Genomic DNA, 23,586 nt, shown 5'->3' on the forward strand with positions numbered 1-23,586 from the left:
CCAGTTCATCAACCCATATCCATAAGGCATTTTAAGATTTTTATGATATATCATAGTTGGTTGCAAAGGCATAAAATGCAGAGAAATATACATAATCTTGTTTACAGAGAATCTTTGTGGAACATTGCCACTGGGTGCATCTTTATTTTTATAAAAATAAATATGCATTGAATATGGTTTATATCTTCAAATGATAGAATTGTAAGTTTTGAAGATGTTTCTAATTTAGCTTTCTAGAGATTGTTCTTCTATATGAAGCCATCTCTGTTTGACTCTACTTATCATCACCTCTGCAAAGATATAATTGGAATATTATTGGCAGAAGGGGGGGGTTTAATTTTTCTGCTTCAGTTTTTGTATATATGTGTTTCTGTTTATTGTATTTTCTATTAATTTGTAGTTGCTTTGTATCTGGCTTATATTAGAAGTTCTGATAGAGATGTGAGAGCATCTATTCTTTTATAATTGCAAACATAAGTTAATAAAATATTCTCATTAAATACATATTCTATAAATATGACTGACTGAATATAAATAGACAGTAATCTACTTCTTAACTTGTTCCAGCCTGCCTCATGGACACTGAGTTTTAATCATCAGTTCTATGAATCATTCTTTAGTATGCAACATCAAGTAGGGTTTTATAAAAATCAAACAGTGAAATTGTGTCACTAGTTACATGTTTATATTAAACCTAAGAATCATAAGATGTAAATATTAACTTAAAAAGCCAGATAATCGTTAGCGATACTATTATGAAGGATAATTTGAAGTTTACGTGTACTTTTATACTTTAAGCTTTGCATTTTTATTATCAGTCAATGATAACTCTTATGAGCTAAAAATTACTTCAGTTTGAATAAATAATTAATTACAGATGGCAGTAGAAAAGAAAACATAGCATAATTAGATTTTATATTAAAAGATACTTGTGTATGCATCAATCAAAACTCACTTGCTAATACTATTGTGCCCACATAGCTATTTCTGAACTAACAACCTGTATCCTTAAGAAAACTATACCTTTTAAATTATATAATTATTAGATTATAAAGAAGAGATCTGTATTGTGTATGTTATTGCTCAAATCAGAGTCATTATTCTTGTCAAAGGTGACTATTTGCATGCTAGTATTTAGAGTATTTGCTTTTACTGAGGAAATCAGTGTTCTAGTGATTCAAGAAACCGTTCTTATTGTCTAAGGAATAGACTATTATTGATTCACTTCAATTTTGGAAAGCTCACTTTACACGTATTTTATCTTACATATGGATCATTCTTCAGTCAGTCTCTCATATGTGCTAAAGAAATTAATCTGTTTTATTCCACTCATTCTCTTTGTGTTAGTTAAAAAGAAAAGCACAATTATTTACTATAACATAAGTAATCATTCTGGAACCCCAGTTTGGCCTTTAGGGCTTTTAATAGTAAAGATGCTAATTTCAAAATTACTCAATATCAGATTTTACCTAATCATATTTATTTGGTACTGAGTACACATGTGTATAGTAAATAAATTGTTTTATAGGCTCTAATGTGGTGAAACAAATTGGGTCAACAATCATTAGCAGTACTTATAAGTAGAAATGGGGAACAGATTCTGCCCACTCTGAAATTGTCTCCACTACCCATTAAAAATTTCAAGACAATGATAAGATAATTAAATTTCCCACAAAGATTTTGTCATTGGGCTTCTCGTATGGACATAGGAATCTGAAGAGTCTTTCTTTAGACTATTTCTAATTTCCCTCTAAGAAGCATTCTTTTGCCACAGGCATACTGCTGGTTTCTTCAAAGTATATTGTTAACTTGCTTATGTAAGAATTTGATCTCCCTTTTAGGAGTCACTATATGGGAACTGATGACCTTTGGAGGAAAACCCTATGATGGAATTCCAACCAGAGAAATCCCCGATTTGTTAGAGAAAGGAGAACGTTTGCCCCAGCCTCCCATCTGCACTATTGATGTTTATATGGTCATGGTCAAATGTAAGATTGCAAAATTATGTTATCATCCTCATCATCATTCTTAGTAATTAATCAACCTGCACAATTTTTCTGTATATTGAAAAATATAAAAGTTTACAGATAATTGTGAAAAGGAGCATGTAAACCCATGTTTGTTGTGATTCTTGTTAATATGAAGCAATATCATGCATTCATGCTATGAAGTCAACATTGTATGATTCTTACATTTCTTATTTATTTCACTTTGATTCTTATCATTTCCATGACAATGAAACTGTTTCTCATAAAGAGATGTCATTAATCACAATAATTTCTTTAAAGGAAAAAAGCAGACTAAATAAATGATCTACACATAAAGAAAAAAGCTTGAAACTAATAGTTTAAAAAAATGAATTAAATGGAAATAGATTTGCCAGTTTCAGTCAACAGAAAATTAGCAAGGCAAAATGGGAAGTGGAAAGACATGAATTTACATTGAACTACAAAGATTATGAATGTTTACTTTCTTTCAATTTGATCATTTGTTTACATCTAACTCTCTTACTTTTCTTTCTCCCTTCTATGCCCCAGACACATATGTGTTATAAATGTATTTTGGAAGCCTAGACTCTTAATTTAAATAGAATTAGGGAAGTCTCTGGAGTTTCTGACTTAATTTAAATAAGATTAGCATTCAGCAATCTTTCTTGTGTAATGAGAGGTTTTCCCATTTTGATTTACACAGGGTTAGCAAAGAAACAAACTGGTGAAGGTGAATAAGCATCTTATTAATAAGAGACTTTGGACAGGTCTACTCAGATTTATACTCATGACATGTGTGATACATTCTGACAGTGAGGGAAGAAATAAAAAATGTGCTTTTCACTTCAGGTCAGCATGCCCTTTTCTCTAAGTGTAGTTCTGTTTACTCAATATTTAGTTAGAAATAAAATGATACCTCACTGAGAATTTAACCTTTTCTGGTTCCAATAGAGTTCCAGAAACATTTATTTTCTCATTAACATGTTGGTGTCAACAGCATTTTTTTTTTTAGTGGTTACATATAAAATATAGAGCATTTGAGCTTTGTTAGGAGAGAAAAAAATCAAATAATTTTAATGATACATAAAATGACACCCAAACACTTCCCATAACAAGAATAAAAATTGAACTTGCAGAAAAGAGGAAACAAGTTTTATAGCTTTATTGGGTCAAACATTGTTTGGTAGTCAGCTATGGAAGAAAGTTTAAAAACATATATGTATTACATAATTTGATCCCATAACTAGCATGAGATGATTTATATACTTCATTTAGATACTCTGATGAATAATAAAAAATCAGGAAAACATCTTGCCTAATAGCGATTTTTACCTTGCTTTTAGGAGATTTAATATCTAAGAAAAGGGTCATTTGGCAGTAAAATCAAGGAAAGCTTGGTGTCTTTATTCTTGTCATTTCATCAGTTAAACAGAGCCTGGGGAATTAAGGCTATTAATACATAACTTGATAAATTGCTGATAGTATTTTATGCTGGAAAGGTTAGTACTAAGATAAGCTAATGACTGTTTCTGAACAAACATTACCAATCACTTTACATTATTTTTTTTCCACCAGGAAAAAAGTAGCATAAGAAAGTTGCTTTCAATTCCTTTTTTTCCCTTTTTGCCAGTATACAGCATTGTAACCAAAGTTTTTATTCCATGTCACTCCTGATATAAAATGATAAATTATATTCCAATCATTTTTTCTATACTCATCAAAGAAAAATATATATTTTTTTATTTTTAAGTTTTCTTCACACCTATGGAAAAAAGATCTGAGATTCTGTAAATTCCCATGGTTAGCCTAGGTTATGTTTTCTATGATGAAAAATTAATTTTAAGTTATATCAACAAAATAAAAAGCTTGTGTTATTCTATAATATGTTACATTTAGTTATGAATGTCAGCAAACTGATTGAGATAGAATCTCACCTATTGGATTGTTTCTTTCATTAGCTTTCTTTGTTTTTCAGATCATTTTTATTTAAATGATATTTTTCAAACAGTCTTTATTTTCATAAACTTATGGATATAGTGACTCTTTTATTGCATGTGAATTTCTAGGTTGGATGATTGATGCTGACAGTAGACCTAAATTTAAGGAACTGGCTGCTGAATTTTCAAGGATGGCTCGAGACCCTCAAAGATACCTAGTTATTCAGGTTTGTACATTTGACTTAGATTTTTGAGAATATCTCAATGACAAACCCACTACAAAACAGTAGTAATATCTGGACTTTGGAACTATGGATATCACCATTCACAAATTAATTAATTAGCTAAGCAAAATATCATGTGAAATGACTTTTACTTGATGTCCGAATCACTTCTAAGCATCTTCCCTTAGTACTCAAGTGCCTCTACTGTTGAACTGCCAGATAATTATGATTATTCATGTACATAAAAAGGCCTTTATCCTCAGACAAGCCTTGTGGTACTCTGCTAGTCATGTTCATTGTTATAATTGTCTCTTCTTGGAATAAAATGAAGATGGATTTTTGTTTTAATCGTGTCCATGTTTGAAGGCAGTGAACTAAAAGTTTCAATATATTGACATTTAATTTCCTAGAAAAATATTTTAAAAAAAATTTTTTTTTTTTTGTGCTACGCGGGCCTCTCACTGTTGTGGCCTCTCCTGCTGAAGAGCACAGGCTCCAGATGCGCAGGCTCAGCGGCCATGGCTCACGGGCCCAGCCGTTCCGCGGCATGTGGGATCTTCCCAGACCGGGGCACGAACCCGTGTCCCCTGCATCGGCAGGCGGACTCTCAACCACTGCGCCACCTGGGAAGCCCCTAAAATATGTTTTTTCTTTCTTTTGGGAGGTATGCAGTGTTCAAGTAATAACTCAGATTCAGTTGAATTAATGTACAAAAAGAAAATAATAGACCAAAAGAACATTTTATATGTAACACTAGAAAAAAATGGATTTGATCATTTAAAAGTTGTAATAGGGCTTCCCTGGTGGCGCAGTGGTTGAGAGTCCGCCTGCCGATGCAGGGGACACGGGTTCGTGCCCCGGTCTGGGAAGATCCCACATGCCGCGGAGCGGCTGGTCCCGTGAGCCATGGCTGCTGAGCCTGTGCGTCCGGAGCCTGTGCTCCACAATGGGAGAGGCCACAACAGTGAGAGGCCCGCGTACCGCAAAAAAAAAAAAAAAAAAAAAAAAAAAAAAAAAAAAAAGTTGTAATATATTTCTTTATGATTATTTTACCTAAACCATAAACAAGTGGACCTTGGATAACACTGAGTTAAGATTCCTCAATAAAACAAGGTAGTGTTTATCTTCATATCAATAGTCTGTCATGAGGAAAAGAGTCAGATTTTAGCAGATAATGATTTCTAGCTAACTTTTTCCCTAATTAACTTTAATTTTTAAAAGTTTACAAAAATATCACAAAACAAATTTTAAAATTCTACTTAAGAAATAGATGAGGGGGGCTTCCCTGGTGGCGCAGTGGTTAAGAGTCCGCCTGCCAATGCAGGGGACACGGGTTCGTGCCCCGATCCCGGAAGATCCCACATGCCGCGGAGCGGCTGGGCCCGCGAGCCATGGCCGCGGAGCCTGTGTGTCCGGAGCCTGTGCTCCGCAACGGGAGAGGCCACAGCAGTGAGAGGCCCGCGTACAGCAAAAAAAAAAAAAGAAATAGATGAGGTAAGAGTATAACTATTGTTTTGGTGTTTCTCCCACTCCCTTTATGTTATTTGCCACCAGTGCTGCAATTTTGAATGTTAACACTTTAACAATATTATGCTATAGAGAAAACCATGGATCCAATGTATCCTGATAGGTCTACACTATCAAACCAACCAAGTATAATAAAGATTGATAAGTCAATTGCTCTTTCTTTATTATATGCTCTTAAAGTCACAGCTCAAATGCCATCTTGACAATGAAACCCACCATTATTCTCAGATCTGAAATGGTTTATGTCTCTCTCAAAATAGCCATAGCATTCTGCTTTATTCATCTCTAATGGCATTTATCACATTCTTCTTGTATTAAATGTTTTTATCTTACTGTGTCATATCTAAGTATGTTATAGGCTTCTATATGGCTGGTAATTGTGATAAATAATTATTTTGTTTAATGAGTGCATGAATTTGCAACCATTTTGATATTACATAAATTTGCTACAAAGTTCACATATTTAAAATGAAGGAAAGAAACATTTCTGTGTGTATATCTGATGGGCAATTTTTTAGGGTGATGATCGTATGAAGCTTCCCAGTCCAAACGACAGCAAGTTCTTTCAGAATCTCTTGGATGAAGAGGATTTAGAAGACATGATGGATGCTGAGGAATATCTGGTCCCTCAGGCTTTCAACATCCCACCTCCTGTCTATACTTCCAGAGCAAGAATCGACTCAAATAGGGTAAGAAATAATTATATACCACCTCTCATATTATTTCTGAGGAACAAAGTCATGGAAATACATTGTAAGTACTAAAATTACCAAATAAATTATGTAGCTCAAATCAGTGTGATTCTTAAATCAAAAGCAAGTTATACCAACAAAAGATATGCCAGGCTTGCCATATATAGTTAATTTTGGAAGGTAAGCATGGGCAATACAACATGCACTCTGAAATATCTTCAAGATTTCAAAAGGAGAAACTTTTCTTCATCTTAAGTCAGTTAAAAAAAACCTTAATTTTTGAAAATCTACAACAAATTCAAAGTAATAAATCTGTACGTGTTTGTATATAAATGAAAATTCTTCCCAAGATAGGCTCTCTACTTTTTTTCTCAATAAAATTATATGACTTATTAGTCAAGAGACAATACAAGTACAACTCTTTTTTATTCATTTAAGAGACATTAAATATCTTCTGTCAAGTTGAAGTAGAAACAGAACAGTGTGCAATCCTTTGGACTAAATAAATCATAATGGGAGGGCTTCTGAATCATTTCTAAGATGCAGATTTAACTTTTGAGAGAAGCTTCTGAAACGAGTTTCCATTTCATTTTAAATATTAAGCCCACTCTATATGAATACCATTCTTTCTCTGAAAACTGTCAATCCATGTATTCATTCATTTGTTTATTTTTGAAAATTAATTCATCATTCATTCAACATTTATTTATTTATTTACTTTTTGATGTCAGCATTTATTAAGTGCCTGACATATTCCAGGCCTTTCTTTTTTTTTTTTTAAATAGATCTTTATTGGAATATAATTGCTTCACAATACCGTGTTAGTTTCTGTTGTACAACAAAGTGAATCAGCCATATGCATACATATATCCACATATCCCTTCCCTCTTGAGCCTCCCTCCCACCCTCCCTATCAAACCTCTCTAGGTCATCACAAAGCACCAAGCTGGTCTCCCTGTGCTATGCGGCTGCTTCCCACTAGGTAACTATTTTATATTCAGTAGTGTATATGTGTCGATGCTTCTCTCACTTCGCCCTAGCTTTGCACTCCCCACCGTGGCCTCAAGTCAACACTCTATGTCTACATCTTTATTCCCGCCCTGCCACTAGGTTCATCATTACCACTTTTCTTTTCTTTTTTTTTTTTTTTTAGATTCCATATATATGTGTTAGCATATGGTATTTGTTTTTCTTTTTCTGACTTACTTCACTCTGTATGACAGACTCTAGGTCCATCCAACTCACTACAAATAACTCAATTTCGTTTTTTTTATGGCTGAGTAATATTCCATTGTATATATGTGCCACATCTTCTTTATCCATTCATCGGTCGATGGACATTTTGGTTGGTTCCATGTCCTGGCTAATGTAAATAGTGCTTCAGTGAATATTGGGGTACATGTCTCTTTTTGAATTATGGTTTCCTCAGGCTATATGCCCAGTAGTGGGATTGCTGGGTCATATGGTAGTTCTATTTTTAGTTTTTTAAGGAACCTCCTTACTGTTCTCCATAGTGGTTGTATCAATTTACATTCCCACCAACAGTGCAGGAGGGTTCCTTTTTCACAACACCTTTTCCAGCATTTATTGTTTCTAGATTTTTTGGTAATAGCCATTCTGATCAGTGTGTCATGATACCTCATTGTAGTTTTGATTTACATTTCTCTAATGATTAGTGATGTTGAGCATCTTTTCATGTGCCTCTTGGCCATGTATATGTCTTCTTTGGTGAAATACCTATTTAGGCCTTCTGCCCATTTTTTAATTGAATTGTTTGTTTTCTTAATATTGAGCTCCATGAGTTGTTTGTATATTTTGGAGATTAATCCTTTGTCCTTTGTTTTTTTTTTTGTTTTTTTTTTTGTGGTGTGCGGACCTCTCACTGTTGTGGCCTCTCCTGTTGTGGATCACAGGCTCCAGATGCACAGGCTCAGCAGCCATGGCTCATGGGCCCAGCTTCCCCGTGGCATGTGGAATCTTCCTGGACCGGGGCATGAACCCGTGTCCCCTGCATCAGCAGGCAGACTCTCAACCACTGTGCCACCAGGGAAGCCCCGTTGTTTCATTTGTAACAATAATTTGTTTCACTTATTCCCAGCTACTTCAATAAATGGTGCTGGGAAAACTGGACAGCTACATGTAAAAGAATGAAATTAGAACACTACCTAACACCATAAACAAAAGTAACCTCCAAATGGATTAAAGACCTAAATGTAAGACCAGACACTATAAAACTCTTAGAGGAAAACATAGGAAAAACACTCTGACATAAACCCCAGCAAGATCTTTTTTGACCTACCTCCTAGAATAATAAAAATAAAAACAAATGAAACCAATTAAATTTAAAACCTTTTGCACAGCAAAGGAAACCATAAACGTTCAATATTTATTGAGTACCTCTGCATGTAAGCCATTATTAAACACGAGATTCAAATATTTTGACATAACTACTACTTTCAAGATGTACCAAGTTTAACAAAAGAGTCACGCAGATACAAAGACAGAGTGTAGCATGACAGTGTTATAATCAAGTATTCATTAGCCATTATGGAACATAGACAAGCCTGTAATCAATTTCTTCAATTGAAAAGACATAAACGTGAGGCTTAATGTTTTCTAGAAAACAATTCTTTTCTCTTGGTCTCCTCCTCCCTCTAAGAACATTGTCGTAGCTCATGGAACAAACAGCATCCTCTTTGTCTTGATCATCGGCATAAGAAAACTTTCAATTTGCTGCTCATTCTCTAAAACAAAGTAATTTGCTTTGTTTCAAACTGAGAGCAATGATAAACCTAGTGTTTACTATGTGTCAACACATATATATTGTCTCTTAATACTTACAACAATCCCATGAGGTTCTGTTATCATTATTTCCATTTACAAATGAAGAAACTTGTCACAAAGTTAAGTGACTTGAATGGCTAAAGGTGACTCACATGGCCAATGGAAGAGCCGGATCCGTCTGTCTGTACTACACATACTGTTGCTTCACAGTGATTAGAACATGTTATTTTCAATATGCTTGTTTTCCTTGGCATCAACCTCAACCTCTGAGATACATGTTGTTTAGGAAACTCCCTAGGTTTTTTCTTGTAAAATGCATCTCCCAACCTGCCCTATACTTTTTGCCCACCTACCCCCATTTAGAAGGTCTGGTATAGAAAGAGGTAAAGATAGAGACCTCAAGTAATTTCTCATTCATATGAAAAATATGTCTTGTAGCTCAGTGGAGAGGAGATAGAACTAAAAATTTTAAAAGTTATATCAACTGATAGATATTGAGTATCAGTGTTTTGTTTATGGCAAGGCAAAACATCTTTAAGGTGTGTAAAAGAGGCACCAATTTCTTCTCTGTACACTTAGCCAAATGGTCAAATCATAACTTTGACATTTATAATTTTATGTGACAAATTCATTACCTTTATTAAAATAGGGAAATTTCAAGAAAATAGTTTCATTCCTTAACATGAAATGTTATAAAGGCCAAGGGCTTGAGTCTTTTCCTTTTTATAAGGATTCTCAAATTCTAACTTTTCTGTTCATCTTAATTTATGCTCAGTGCAAGAAATTCATAGTAAAAGTTTGAGTTAACTGAATGGAATTAGTAAGACAAAGTAGAAACCACATGAGGAATTATTTGTCCTTTAGTCATCATTTCTTATTCCAGTTATTATTTAAACAATGTTATCCGTATATTTCCTTTTACTTTTTCAGGTCTTTGTTAAAGCAATTTTTCTTAAATATCATTTTATTTTCAGGCATTAAAAAGCCTTATTATTCATCTATATTTTTCTATTTTTTTCTGTCTGGCTTTATGTAACTTGTATGGTAATTTCTAATATGTGCAAATGCTGTTTTCCCCCCTTCTTTCCTATAAAGCTAATTTGTATTATTTTATAGTTAGAAAATGTTACTTCAATTTTAGGTTCTGTGACCAACTTATGTGGTAAGGGAACATTTTAAAGTGAATTTTAATCAAAGGAGTTTTGAGCATATTTGTTGGACTTTGAAATCAAAAAGTAATTCAGTTTTTATATATAGACTCCCCTGCTCACTAGCTGAAAGGCTGAAAGTTCTGAATATCTTTACAACTTTGCTTCTTAATTTGTAAAATGAACACAATAGTACATATATGATTGTTAGGCAATTAACTTAAAAAAATTGCAGAGTATCTGAAATGCTAGACAAATCAATACTTATTCCCTTCTTTTAGAATCACCCAAATTACATTTTTACTTGTTTCCTTGTCAATATCATAAACAATTATATTCTTTTATAAAGTTTTCTACACATTGTCTATGAAAAACATGTTGATGCAAATCACTGCTTGACAAGCAAATTATTTCTGTGGATGTCTTCTTATAGAAAATAAGTTATGGAGTTTATTTTTATTATGCTTTTCATTATTTCAAATTCTATATATATTTTGATAAATTATAACCTTAAAGCAGTGAGTCAACTAAAAATACAATGTGGATTTTTATCCAGCAAATTGCCAGATACAAAAGCAAGTAATGCTAGAAAACATTCATCTAATTTATATCTATTGTTGTTATTATTGTTAGATATCCTTTTAATATTATCTCAAAAACTTTACCAAAATAATATACCAAAAGCACTTACTTTAACATGATGTAGAATAGGAAAACATGAGAAGCTATCTAAACTTCTGCAAACTTCAGTTCTCTGTATCTGTAAAATGGGGATGAAAAAATTCCTCACAGAATATTGTGATGGTTGAATTTCTAATATATCTAAGCATGTTGTCCATTGATGGATGTACAGTGGGTGTTCGATAGTGTTGAAATAAATAAGATCATCTATTTATTCAGAGCTATTTATTCAGGGCTATTTATTCAGAGTTTACTATAACAAGGGAGTCAACCACTGTCACTTGTGTTTTGGGAGAGACTCAAGGGCAGACGGAGGAATGGGAAACATTTACAGTGGAGAAAAAGGAAGGCTTCAGGAATGGCCTGATTGGAGGCTATTGGCATAGGGAATCTAAAAGAGGGCTAACTAGAAGCAGAGCATCCTATGGGTTAGGTGTACATATTTGGATTTCTCTGGTTGGCTCTAAGTTGAAAGTGGTGACAAAAATTAGGGAAGTTGCTAGTTATTAATCAAATTCTGGTCATTTAGGGTCAATTGTTAATAGAAGTTATTGTTTAGCTTCCTGGATTGCTATTAAAGGTAACAATCAGGCTTCCTGAAAGTCCGATTTATAAGTCAACTGCATTCCTGAGCTGTTTATTTTAGCTATGGTTTTCTGGGCAGGTTGCTGTAAGTGTGATTTAGACTACTGATTTCATATATGATCCAGCCATTGTCTGTTTTGTATATTCAGTCTATCAAGAGGTTTTAGGTTCCCTTGCAGCCTTTCTTTTCTCTTGACATATTTAAATGCATACTGCCTTACATTTTCAACTAAGTGTTCAGTACGATTTTGGAATTTCTGCACGGATTATTTTTCTGTTAATATGGATACGTTTTGTCTCTTTCTTTTGAGTTACCCATATTTATGTTTGTTTAGTATAATGAGATGTATATTAAATGCAACAGCAATGAATAAGAATGGCTAATACATTGATGCAGCTAAAGATATTTTAGCTTTAATGATATTAGAAAGTTGAATTTAATGTAAAAGCTTCAGTGCATTTTTATAGAGGAGACCATGTTTCAATTGTTGCAGGATCATTCAGTCATTTGTGGTGAGTAGTTTTAAAGATTAAGTGTCCTACCTCTTTCAGAAAACATCAACAAACACATCAAGTATCCAGGCCAGGGGAAGACAGAGGAACTGTCTTCCTCTGTAGCTGCTCCACATTGGTAGAGCAGGTGATCCACAATGGATCTATCATTACAATTTAAAGTTTTCTCCACTTCTTTCCAATCTGCTAAGAAATAACCCTATTAACAGATTTACATTTTTCCTCCTTTGTCCTTTCTCTTCTAGGATGGGTATATAAATGAATTGAAAAACTGGACAAAGTATAGGCAGGAAAAGTGAAGGGTGAAGAAAGAAAAAGGGGTTTGGTATTTCACAAATTTGATCAGCTTCTAAATAATTGAATATAGGCTGAATATTTGACTGCTCAGAAAATATAATTCTATATACTTTATTTTATACCTCTATCACTTTGCAATCAGTTAAGATTTCATAACTTTGATAAAGATATTTTAGCAAGGGTTTTAACATATATTGTAATGATTTTTGAGAGTTTTACTAATCTATAGGAAAGAAATAAAACGAAAGAAAGAAAGGAAGAAGAAAGAAAGAAAAACAAAGAAAGGAAGGAAAAAAGGGAGGAAGGAAGGAAGGAAGGAAAGAAGGAAGGAAGAAGGAAAGAGAAATATAAGACACCTTTGGCCTCCCCTGTAGGATTTATGATCTTGTGCTATGTATGCTTCCTAATGATGCATAAACTAGTAGAAATTCAAGCAAAATGAGAATGCAGAAACAATGATGTCACTCTCAATAATGACATTTGAAGCTATGAAAATTTCAATTGGGTTTGTCTTTACAATTTAGTAAATCAAAACCTTGACTTATGTTATGAAATTTAAAAAAATAGTAATAGTAATATCAGCTGAAACTTGAGTTCTTACTATAACCTAAGTACTATACTAAGTGTTTTAAATTAACTATTTCACTTTAATTTCACAAAGCTCTATGAGGTAGGTAATAATATATGTCCCATTTTAAGAGTTAAGGAAATTAATATGTGGAGAGGTTAGATAATTTACAAATGATAAGAGGCAGAGCTATTAATTAATAAAGTCAAGCTTTCAGTAGTCCCACATGGGAGCCATATTCCTAAAATAACAGAGAGGCTGCGGGAAGGAAGTTCCTTATTTCAAGTTGCTATTAAACTTCTTACAACTTATGGAACTAACACTTTTCATTTCCTTAATGATAATTGGATAAAAGAAAATAAGTTGGATGTCAGGATTCTCACATTCTAGACCTAACTCTTTGACACTTCAGCCTTGGTCATATTACTTAATCAGATTCAGTTTCTTTACTTCAATGATGAGAAGATTGAACTAGATCACTTAAAAGCTCCTTGTAATTTTAACTATCTTTTCATAGGATGACTTTTCAAAATAATTATTTATTTTATGCATTCATATTATATTTTCCTCTAGGAAATATTTAATTGAAAAATGTCCCAAAACATTTTGGGTGACCTCTATACACAACCTTTTTTTTTTTTTTTTCCTTTTGTGATTGATTATAGAAGAGAAAAACCTAAGGACACATGTTAAGGAAACATCTCATAGCTAAATGATGTAGTGGGAAAATTTTGTGATGATATAATAAAGTTACTCTTGTTGCAATTTACCAAGGATCAATATCAATTCTAACAACAGCTGCTACTTGATGATAAATGATTGTAGTCTCAGGTTATTGGTTTTACATTTCTTGCAAAATATGTCAAGGATTCCTGAACAGTATCCTTGATATGATACTTGGGTATTGTTTTTTTTTAATTTTATCTATCAAGACAGGAGAAGGAGCTCTTCTTCCTAAGACACTCCATATCACTAGGTAATTTTTGCCCCAAAGTGTTACCTATCTAAGTAGTAATCTTTTAACTTGTTAGTTTATTATGGTGAAAGAGTAAATGAATTAATACACTGAATGTTTATATTGAGCCAGACACTGTGTTGGGCAATGAGGGTACAGAGTTGAAAGACAAATCTTCTTCCCTCAAAGACTTCACATTCCGTTTGAGGAGATAATATTCTGAGAGCAATATGCCAGGTATTGTAGGAAAAAGACCAAATCAGTTAAAGAGGCTATAGAGTGTCATTTGCGGCTCTATCATTATTGGATTTAGCTTGGAATAGAAGTAGAATTTTGGTAGAGTGGGACTGAAATGGATCTAAAGGAAAGCAAAAGTCAAAACCAAACAAAAACCCCAGCATGAACAAAGACAAGGAGATGTGTTTTAAACTATACTTTTAAACAATCCTTGTTTTTGTAATATTTCTATACCACACATGTTTGAGAACTCTTTTAAGTTATGAAGAGGTATGATGGATCCTCTCCCAATTTTCCTATTTTTTGTCAGTGTTATGAAGGTTTGAAATGTGGTTTTAAAATCTTTTGCTTTTCATTAAAATCATCCAATTAAAAGCAAAATCCTTTTTGGTCTTCCTATAAAACAGCCCTCAAATTCCTATCTTCTGTTTCTCCTGCCATGACTCTAATTCAGGGCCTCATCACTTCACAGGAATTACTATAAAATCATTCTAACTGACAGCTACATTTTTAAAAATTTATTTGGACAGGCTCAATTTCTACATATAAGGTTTACCAAATAAAAGACAATACTGTGAATATTTCAAGCACCTGATCATTTATTAGCACTAACTCCTTTTGCTTTATTTTTTCCTCATCTATTGAGAGTATGCCTTGCATTTTCATCAATGTGATAAACTTGAATGATATATATTATACTAGATTTTGCTTTATATGATATATAGTCTTATCATCACTAACAGTTGAAGGGATTTTGAACATTTATCCTAGGAAATGCCTTGGCCATTCCAGTTGACCAGTCACTGCAATTTATTTTCCACTGCTGTCTACTCACACACATAAAATTGCCCAGAGCTGCAAGCTTTATCCCTATGTTGATCTCTTTAAAAATATAGATCATGTTGGTGCTTTCTGTTTTAGTTTGGAGGCATGGGTGGGTAGTTTATATATTTTAACAAGAACTATTTCTCCTTATGCATGGTAGATTTGTTTATTTTCTTTTTTCTCCTAAATAAGAACGTAACATCAACTTGCATTTGTTTAGTCTCCCAAGTTCTTGGGCATTATTGGGATATCAAAAATAACTCTGATCTCTCTGATATGCCACTAATTTGGGGGTATCCCTCATTCTCTCAAATGATTAATTTATCAGCAAAATATCTATGTATTTTTGTGCAATGTTTTCTCTACCAGTGACTTTCTTAAAGTCTGGTTATGTTGTTTTAGTTATACTACTCTTTGTAAGCTTTACTTTTCTTTAACAAAGTACTTTTTCCCATTGTTATTATTCTTTTATTTCTCCCTGACTCCTCAAAGATTTAGATAGAGTTCATGTTATAACATCATGTTAGACGTAATGATAAATCTTTTATAGTAACCCTATATTTAGGAATTACACACAAAATTAAATTATTTTTCAATTTCTTAAGAAAGATATCTTTTTGGACTTCTTTCTCAAATTGTATCTCCAGGTTTCATAGAAATCACTTCTAGCAGATTTGGACTTGGCGTAGCACCTACTTGCTATAATACATTGTGATTTCCTCTACAGTTGTTTATTCTTTAGAAAATCTGTTCTTTCTGTTGGAAAATGAAAGATTAAAACTAAATACCAATGCCTATAAATTCATGCTTGCAGATAAAATAGAGGTGGTATGTTTCCTAGAGCATGGTAAATCAGAGTGATCCACTGACCCTGGCTGAAGTGGCGACAAGATATTTAGAACTTCCCATCTTCAAAGCTAAGGAAAGAGAGGAGGTTGGCAGTAAATACAAAATAATAATAATATGTTATTCCCTGTACATAAAATTCCATGCTTCCATTTACACACAGACACCTGACTCTTCTTACCATACCAACAACATAATCTTCTTCCCCCTTATTTTCCATTTTGTTTTCCTTCCTTTCCCCTGGTATTTATGTCCTTCTCTAGTCACTTGTTTCAAGTAGATTTTCCCCAAATAGAAATATAACCAGTGTGGTTTGCCCTTGATCCAAGTATATAGATCAACTCTTAGTAATTTGCACCACTGAGCTGCCCCATTGTAGTATGTGGTGACATGTAAGTAGTTATATATTCATAGAGTGCCGGAGCTGGGGTCTTAAAGACCTTCTAGTACAAACACTCTCATCTTACAGTTTGTAAACTGATACTAGGGAAGGTAAAAGCCAGAGCTTCGTGTCATTTACTTTGAAGGGAGAGGTGGGAAGCCATGCTCTGATCTCTTACATCTAACATTTAACCCTCTATTTGTTCTATCTGCTTTTTTACTGGTCCAAACCCTGGGCATCTTGATTTTGACTTCAAGTCTAATGAAATTTAGCATCAATTGGTTTAAAAGGGTCCTGCTGGGAGTGCAATGAGAGGCCTGCTGCTGTTTTGCCTCCTCTGTTTATTCTCCTGTGAGACTCCCTGTAATCAAGGGTTAATGGTTTAGGAGGATCAAATGGAACTGATAGAGCCAAAATCGAAACGAAAAACAGGGAGAACAACGTTTGTATTGGGACTCAGTAATTACATGCTTGAAGATAAAAGGATCCTTACAAGTTTTACATATGTTTCAAAGTTTTCAAACACAAACTTAAATATAACTACCACTTATTGATCACATATTTGTGTGTTAGGTTCTGCTCTGAGCTTTTGCATTTATTAGCCTTAATCTTCACAACAAGGGTAAGCTGAATTTACTGTTTACATTTTACAGAGGCAGAAACAAACATAGAGAGGCAAAGTCTTTTTGCTGAGACTTCCAGCTTGTATGGTAAAAAGTGAGATTTGAACACAGACCTGTCTTGTCTACAGTCTAAACTTTTAATACCCACCCTTTATTTGGTAAAAGAACATGGAAAATCAATATATCATCTCTGAAAAATAATAGACAACATATAAATAAAAGCCTATAAAGCCATTAAGAACAATGCTATTGAAGTTATTTATTGACACAAAAATATGCCAATAATGTATAGTTTTAATGAAAATGCTTCAAGGTATTATATACAATATGATCTAACATCAAATATTATGCATCTAAATATTAACAGTGATTATTTATGACTGCAGGGCTTTTATTTCCTACTTTCTGTTAATATGTATTCTATGATTTTTCTAAAATATGAATGTAGTACTTGTAAAAAATAAATTGTTAAAGAAACAAATTTTGTAAATTGACCATTCAGAAAAAAAGCCTAATAATTACTCAAACTATTAAAACACAGCTAGTACAGATTTCTTATTTCTTTAATTTTTAAAAAAAATATTTGGGACAATCTTTATGAAACCTTTTTTTACTTTAGCCTACTATTTTGAAAAGTACCCTCACCCCTTCTTACCCTCTGAGGATTCAAAGTCCACTACAAGCAATACATTATAAAAACAGAGTCACTTTCATTCCTGGAATATTCACAAAAATAAGAGATAGAGGAATCATACTTTAAAGTTTACAAAGAACTTTGACATAGGAAGCATTTTATTTTCACAGCAGAATCCCAAGGACACAGTAATTGAAATCCCTGACTTGGTAACTTGGTTGAGAACTTGGTAACTCAAGAACCAAACCAGTATCAGGCCCTCTGACTCCAAAATGAGTGACTCATCTATTAAATAATGATTCACCTGACAGAGCTTGTTGACATCATTGTTTGCTGCTTCTTCATGGGTACTAGAATTGGACACTGCCAAACAGGCCGTGCAACACAGAGACAACAGGGACCACAGAAATATGGCTTGTTTAAGGAGAGTCTAGTGTTAAAGAACATTTCAGTGATCTTTATGAAGTTATTTTACAGGAGCAATTATCAGCTAGCTTAAGAAGCCTTTTTAAACAATCAAAAGAGGCTTCTTCCCTTCTTTGTTCAAAAGTGCTAAAGAAGAAAATCAGAGCCTGGGAAGGAAACAAAGAGGAGGGAGGGGCCACTTAGAGACTTAGATCTGGAATGTTAATGAATGTTTTATCTAAATCATTTAGATGGTTATTTTTTAGTATTATTGCCACAAGGTTCCCAGCTTTGCTGTACATTATGGGAAACATCTCATCAAGAAGCCTATTCTTTACTGTATTAGACCTGGAGAGCACAATTGTGAGTTTCTTTACCCTTTACACAATAGAATTGGGAGATTATCATCAACTTTCTATTCATATTTTGTGAAGGTTATTTAACTTATGTATGTCTGTATTTATTTATTTATTTTGACAAATCCATCTTTGTCTGCCAAAGCTCCCTGTTCAGGCCAGCTTGCTCTGATGATTACTCCTGCAAAGGCTTAAGAGAGAGATGTTCTATTTCCTTCTCAAAAAGGATTGATGGCATTTGGGGAGGTTCAGAATATCCTTTGATTGCTCCATGAAACGGATTGGAGAAGATGGTCGTGGGGAGTGGGGAGTGGGCTCGCTCATCAGCTTTCCTTTGTGCACTTTCTGCCGTTGACACACCCTCATCACAGGCATCTTGTGTTTCGGTCCCTTTTGCCATTCACCTGCCCAGATGAAAAGTTCCATTTTTCCCTTTGGAATTCTGACATACCGAAGTGTTCTCAAGAGAGGGTAATGTGTGTTCTGTAGTTTTCACTCAGACACTGTAAATGAATGACTATGGACCAGCCTCTCATTACACTTGAGCAAAGGCTGAATTGAGAGAGGAGTAGACCACCGTGGAAAAAATTGCAAATACTGTGACGGTATCTCTTACTGTAAAATATTTTCTATGTTGTGATGAAAGAAGTACTGTAAATCAGAAAGGGGAAGAAATTAGAAGTTTAATGCACAAGCAATTTCATTTGCTTTGTCCAACAAGAATTATAAACATAGTTTAGTAACATCCATACTTTTTTTGTTGTTGTTGTATCAATACTTCATTTTTTTAAACATCTTTATTGGGGTACAATCGCTTTACAATGGTGTGTTAGTTTCTTTTGTATAACAAAGTGAATCATCTATACATATACATATATCCCCATATCTCCTCCCTCTTGCAACTCCCTCCCTCCAACCCTCCCTATCCCACCCCTTTAGGTGGTCACAAAGCACCGAGCTGATCTCCCTGTGCTATGCGGCTGCTTCCCACTAGCTACCTATTTTACATTTGGTAGTGTATATACATCCATGCCACTCTCTCACTTTGTCCCAGCTTACTCTTCTGCCTTCCTGTGTCCTCAAGTCCCTTCTCTAGGTCTCCGTCTTTATTCCTGTCCTGCCCCTAGGTTCTTCAGAACCAGTTTTTTGTTTGTTTGTTTTAGATTCCATATACATGTGTTAGTATATGGTATTTGTTTTTCTCTTTCTGACTTACTTCACTCTGTATGATAGACTCTAGGTCCATCCACCTCACTACAAATAACTCAATTTCATTTCTTTTTATGGCTTAGTAATATTCCATTGTATATATGTGCCACATCTTCTTTATCCATTCATCTGTCTATGGACACTTAGGTTGCTTCCATGTCCTGGCTATTGTAAATAGAGCTACAATGAACATTGGGGTACATGACTCTTTTTCAATTATGATTTTGTCAGGGTAAATGCCCAGTAGTGGGATTCCTGGGTTGTAGTAACATCCATACTTAATTGTTTTCCCTGTCTGGAAGACAATAATAATGTTTAAAATTCTTTGCATATTGGAGATGTTGAAATGTACATAATTCAAATTCATTTGGAGTTTGGTATAATTTCTTCTTATTTAGAGCCAGGTACTGTAGTTCTGTGTTACAGAGACCAAGCTATTGGTTACTCCTGAGTTTAAATGAGTAAACTCATTATTTTACTCCTAATGATTACATATATTTTTAAGAATATGAGATGACTCACAGAATACATAATAATGTGACAATTATTATCACTTATTATATGCCAGGTAACATATTAACCATATAATATTTATTAGTTTATTTAATCTCATGAAAACCCTATGAGTTATTTACTATTATTATCACGTTTTGTACGTGGTGGAATTGAGCCATGGATATTAAATGACAGAACAGGTAACCTGGTTCTGTGTTCCTGGAGGCCATACTCTTCACTACAATGATGCATCGCTTCTCACTCTGCTGCTGACCACGTTTTTTTGTTTGTTTTTGCTGTTTTATCATTGCCAGAAGTTCAGTACTCAGTTCTTTAAAAATGAGATGAATAGGACTTCCCTGGTGGTGCAGTGGTTGAGAGTCCGCCTGCCAATGCAGGGGACACGGGTTCGTGCCCCGGTCTGGGAAGATCCCACATGCCGCAGAGAGGCTGGACCCATGAGCCATGGCCGCTGAGCCTGCGTGTCCAGAGCCTGTGCTCCACAACGGGAGATACCACAACAGTGAGAGGCCCGCGTACCACAAAAAAAAAAAAAAATGAGATGAATACATTAGTAAATAATTTTAACTTTTTAATTTGTCATTAAATTCCTCATAAATGTTAATTTTGATATTTAAGGGACTATCCAAATAGTCTTACTAGTAGCTGCTTATTCACTAATTCAGACTCAAAAATTTTCACTTACCTCACTCAAATAGCTGATTATTTCAGGCACGTATCGAAGAGCACCTATTTATTCAATCATTTATTCATTGATCAAACACTTATTAAGGTGTCTACTATGTATCTAATCCCATGGTTGCCCATTAGAGGCACATCCAGTCCTGCCCTCAAGAAATTTGCAGAGAAGTAGCTAGGCAATAAAATGCAATGAGAAAAGTGTTACAATAGGGGCAAACAGAATGCATTCGGGGTCATTTGAACAAGTTGCTTTTTTAAAGAGGGAAGTGACAAGGCCAGATTTGCTTCTAGTGAGAAAATTGTGACTGCTTTTTAAAATGTGAACTAAAACAAAGACTGATTCTCTCCTGAGTCAAAGGAGACTGCATGAGAAGTCTGACGTAAGTGATGGTTCAAACATGTCTTACATTACTATGTGCTTCTCTTAATGTACCAGCTTTCCCTGAAAACATCAGCAATAGTAAAAAAGTGTTTGAACTCTCCTACCCTGTTTGGTGGAGAAAGAATTCCTATGTCTGTGTTCCTAGTTCTAAATAGTACTTTAATGAAAACTTCTTTTGGGGCTTCTGGTATTTAGAATCTCAAGTTGGATGGGGTGGACCCCGGAAATTTAATATAATAACAAACAACCCTTTATTTATTGTGCTTCCTTCCTCCCTTCTGGAGGTGGATGATGTAGCATTTTTAAAAATTTTAGTTGTGGGCTGCTAAATATTTTATGAATGTTCACCTGACCATATGCTTAGGATGAGCTTGCTACTTGTTATTGCTCTTCTCTTGACCAGAATTTCCAAGCAGGAAAATATGAAGGCATTTCAAAACAAATAATTCACAACCTGGGGTTACATCAAGCTCTCTTGGAAATATCTTCTCCTCCTGCAAAATTGACATTCAGTATGCTTTAGTATGGCAACAGACTGGATTAAAATCCTAAAAGTGCTGTCAGTGTGCTGATTTTATTTCTAATTGCTCCCACCTGAGCTTTTGGTTACCTATCTTTCAGTAAGAATTTAAGAGATCAGTCATAAGAATGATCCGAACATCCTCTTCTCATTCATTGTTTTTGGCAAAATCTGAGCTACTAGGTATATTTTTAATATTTAGATAAGTAAATTTGGGAGAAAGAAGAGAGATACTAATACAACTAGTTGGTTATGTATTTAAGGAGCTTGCATCCTAAAGGATAACACATATGAAATAGAAACAGTTTGTAAAACTCTTGGATATATACTTACAAAGAAAAACAGTAAAGGTTCCTATGAGAGCCTGGGATGTTTAGTGTTTAAGACTTATGGCATGAAAGACAACCAACCACAGTCTCCTTTTTGATTATGTTCATAAGATCAAGTACTAATATTTTCTTTTGTCAGAACATAGCTGCACCTTGGCTTAATATCTTCTTTAGAAATGATAAATAATAATTGTGCTAGTACATAATAAAGGACAAAGTGACCTGGGAAATAAACTAGGGTTTTTTCTTGTCTGTCTAGTACTTTTTTTGTTGTTTGTTTGGTAGACCTTGGGAAAAAGCCTGGGGTATAAAATATGTGTAAAAATCTAATCTATTTTATTTTTCTCAACTCCAAGTCATTTATCAAATTATTTCAGATTGCAAATCTAAGCACTTTTCTGTAACTTAGCTACTTTCTTTCCAAGACATGTCTTTCTTAAAAGTGTCTAGCATGCATTTAAGATCTATAAAATGCTTCAAATCTTAACTTATTAAAGAGGTGACATATAGGAATTATCTCTCCACCAAACAGGGTAGGAGAGTTCAAACATTTCTTACATTACTATGTGCTTCTCTTAATGTGCCAGCTTTCCCTGAAAACATCAGCGATAGCAGGGAAGAAAAAATTTAATCTAAGTGCACATTCTGGACTGAGGACTTCTTGGCCTGTTGACAATGCCTCAGCGTGAATTCTGAGACATATATTATGAGGAGTCTGTCTGGATGTGTAGAAATGGTTCGAGAAAATCAAGGCCAACCCATGTTCTCTAGAGATGGGAATTTCTAATGTTTGACTTTCCTTGACTCTCGCACCCTCATCATCTAAAGAAAACAAAAGTAATGAAGATTTTATTTCAATTCATCATAATCTCTACTGTTAGGTCATTCAGTTAATTTATTTTAGCAGCTTAAGGAATTTATTATTGAACATTTAATATGCACCTTTCTGTGTCTAAGTGCTGAAAGAGCTCTGAAGGGTCTTGCTTTGATTTACTGCTGTACTAAGAAAAGCATATCATTATTTTTTTTTATTTTCAAAGAAATGTTTTATAATAACTTTAAATGTACTAATCTATGTGTGTATATATATATATATATATATATATATATATATATTCAACTGAAACTTGTAAGTTATTTTTTATTTGTATCAGTAACACCAATTCCTTTTGACAGTTGTTTCAAATGACATGTAATACTAAATTTGTGAAATGAACTCTATCATCACACAGATAAAAAGTAGGTAGCTGTTTGCATACTTTTATTCTAGTATACAAGAAACGTATGATTGCTTGGTTTGCAGAAATTAGTATGGTGTTGTATGAGTGTTATTTGGACAAGTCAGCATTCAGCTGTTTTTTTTTTTTTTTTGATTACTAGAAAAAAAATCTGTTGCACATTTATATAATACATTTTTTTCAAAGATATTTACCATGAACATGAACTTCTAAAACTCATAAAGCAGGCAGACAGACATTATTATTTCCATTTTACAAATGTGGACACTAAGCTTTGAGGAAAATTTATCTACAGTGGCAGAGCTGTTGGGGGGCAGTTCTGTTCCCTAATCAAGTGCTCTTCTCATGTAGTTTCTTCCTTTCCTAGACATTTAGGATTTAATTTGTTTATAACTTTGATCTTCTATACTACTTAGCCATGATTATTCTAAAAAGGCTTTTTGAAACAGTTAAAATGACTCTTCCCTACAGGTGTCTGTGATATGCACAGAAATATAGGTGGGT

At 33.9% G+C, this 23,586-nt stretch overlaps 1 protein-coding gene across 2 annotated transcripts in view; it reads left to right on the top strand.

The window, feature by feature from the left end:
• Positions 1-23,586, top strand: part of ERBB4 (erb-b2 receptor tyrosine kinase 4) — a gene marked incomplete at both ends in the record, with an annotated part of 1,148,799 nt that overhangs the window by 1,108,706 nt on the left and 16,507 nt on the right. For both annotated transcript variants that reach the window (XM_082631569.1, XM_082631570.1), the window contains 3 exons: positions 1,842-1,988; positions 4,055-4,152; positions 6,195-6,365. In XM_082631569.1, coding sequence (XP_082487695.1) covers positions 1,842-1,988; positions 4,055-4,152; positions 6,195-6,365 — 416 coding nt within the window. The remainder of the gene's footprint in view (positions 1-1,841; positions 1,989-4,054; positions 4,153-6,194; positions 6,366-23,586) is intronic.

This window comes from Mesoplodon mirus, assembly GCF_964341445.2.
Source record: "Mesoplodon mirus genome assembly, chromosome: 8".
Classification (NCBI taxonomy): domain Eukaryota; kingdom Metazoa; phylum Chordata; class Mammalia; order Artiodactyla; family Ziphiidae; genus Mesoplodon; species Mesoplodon mirus.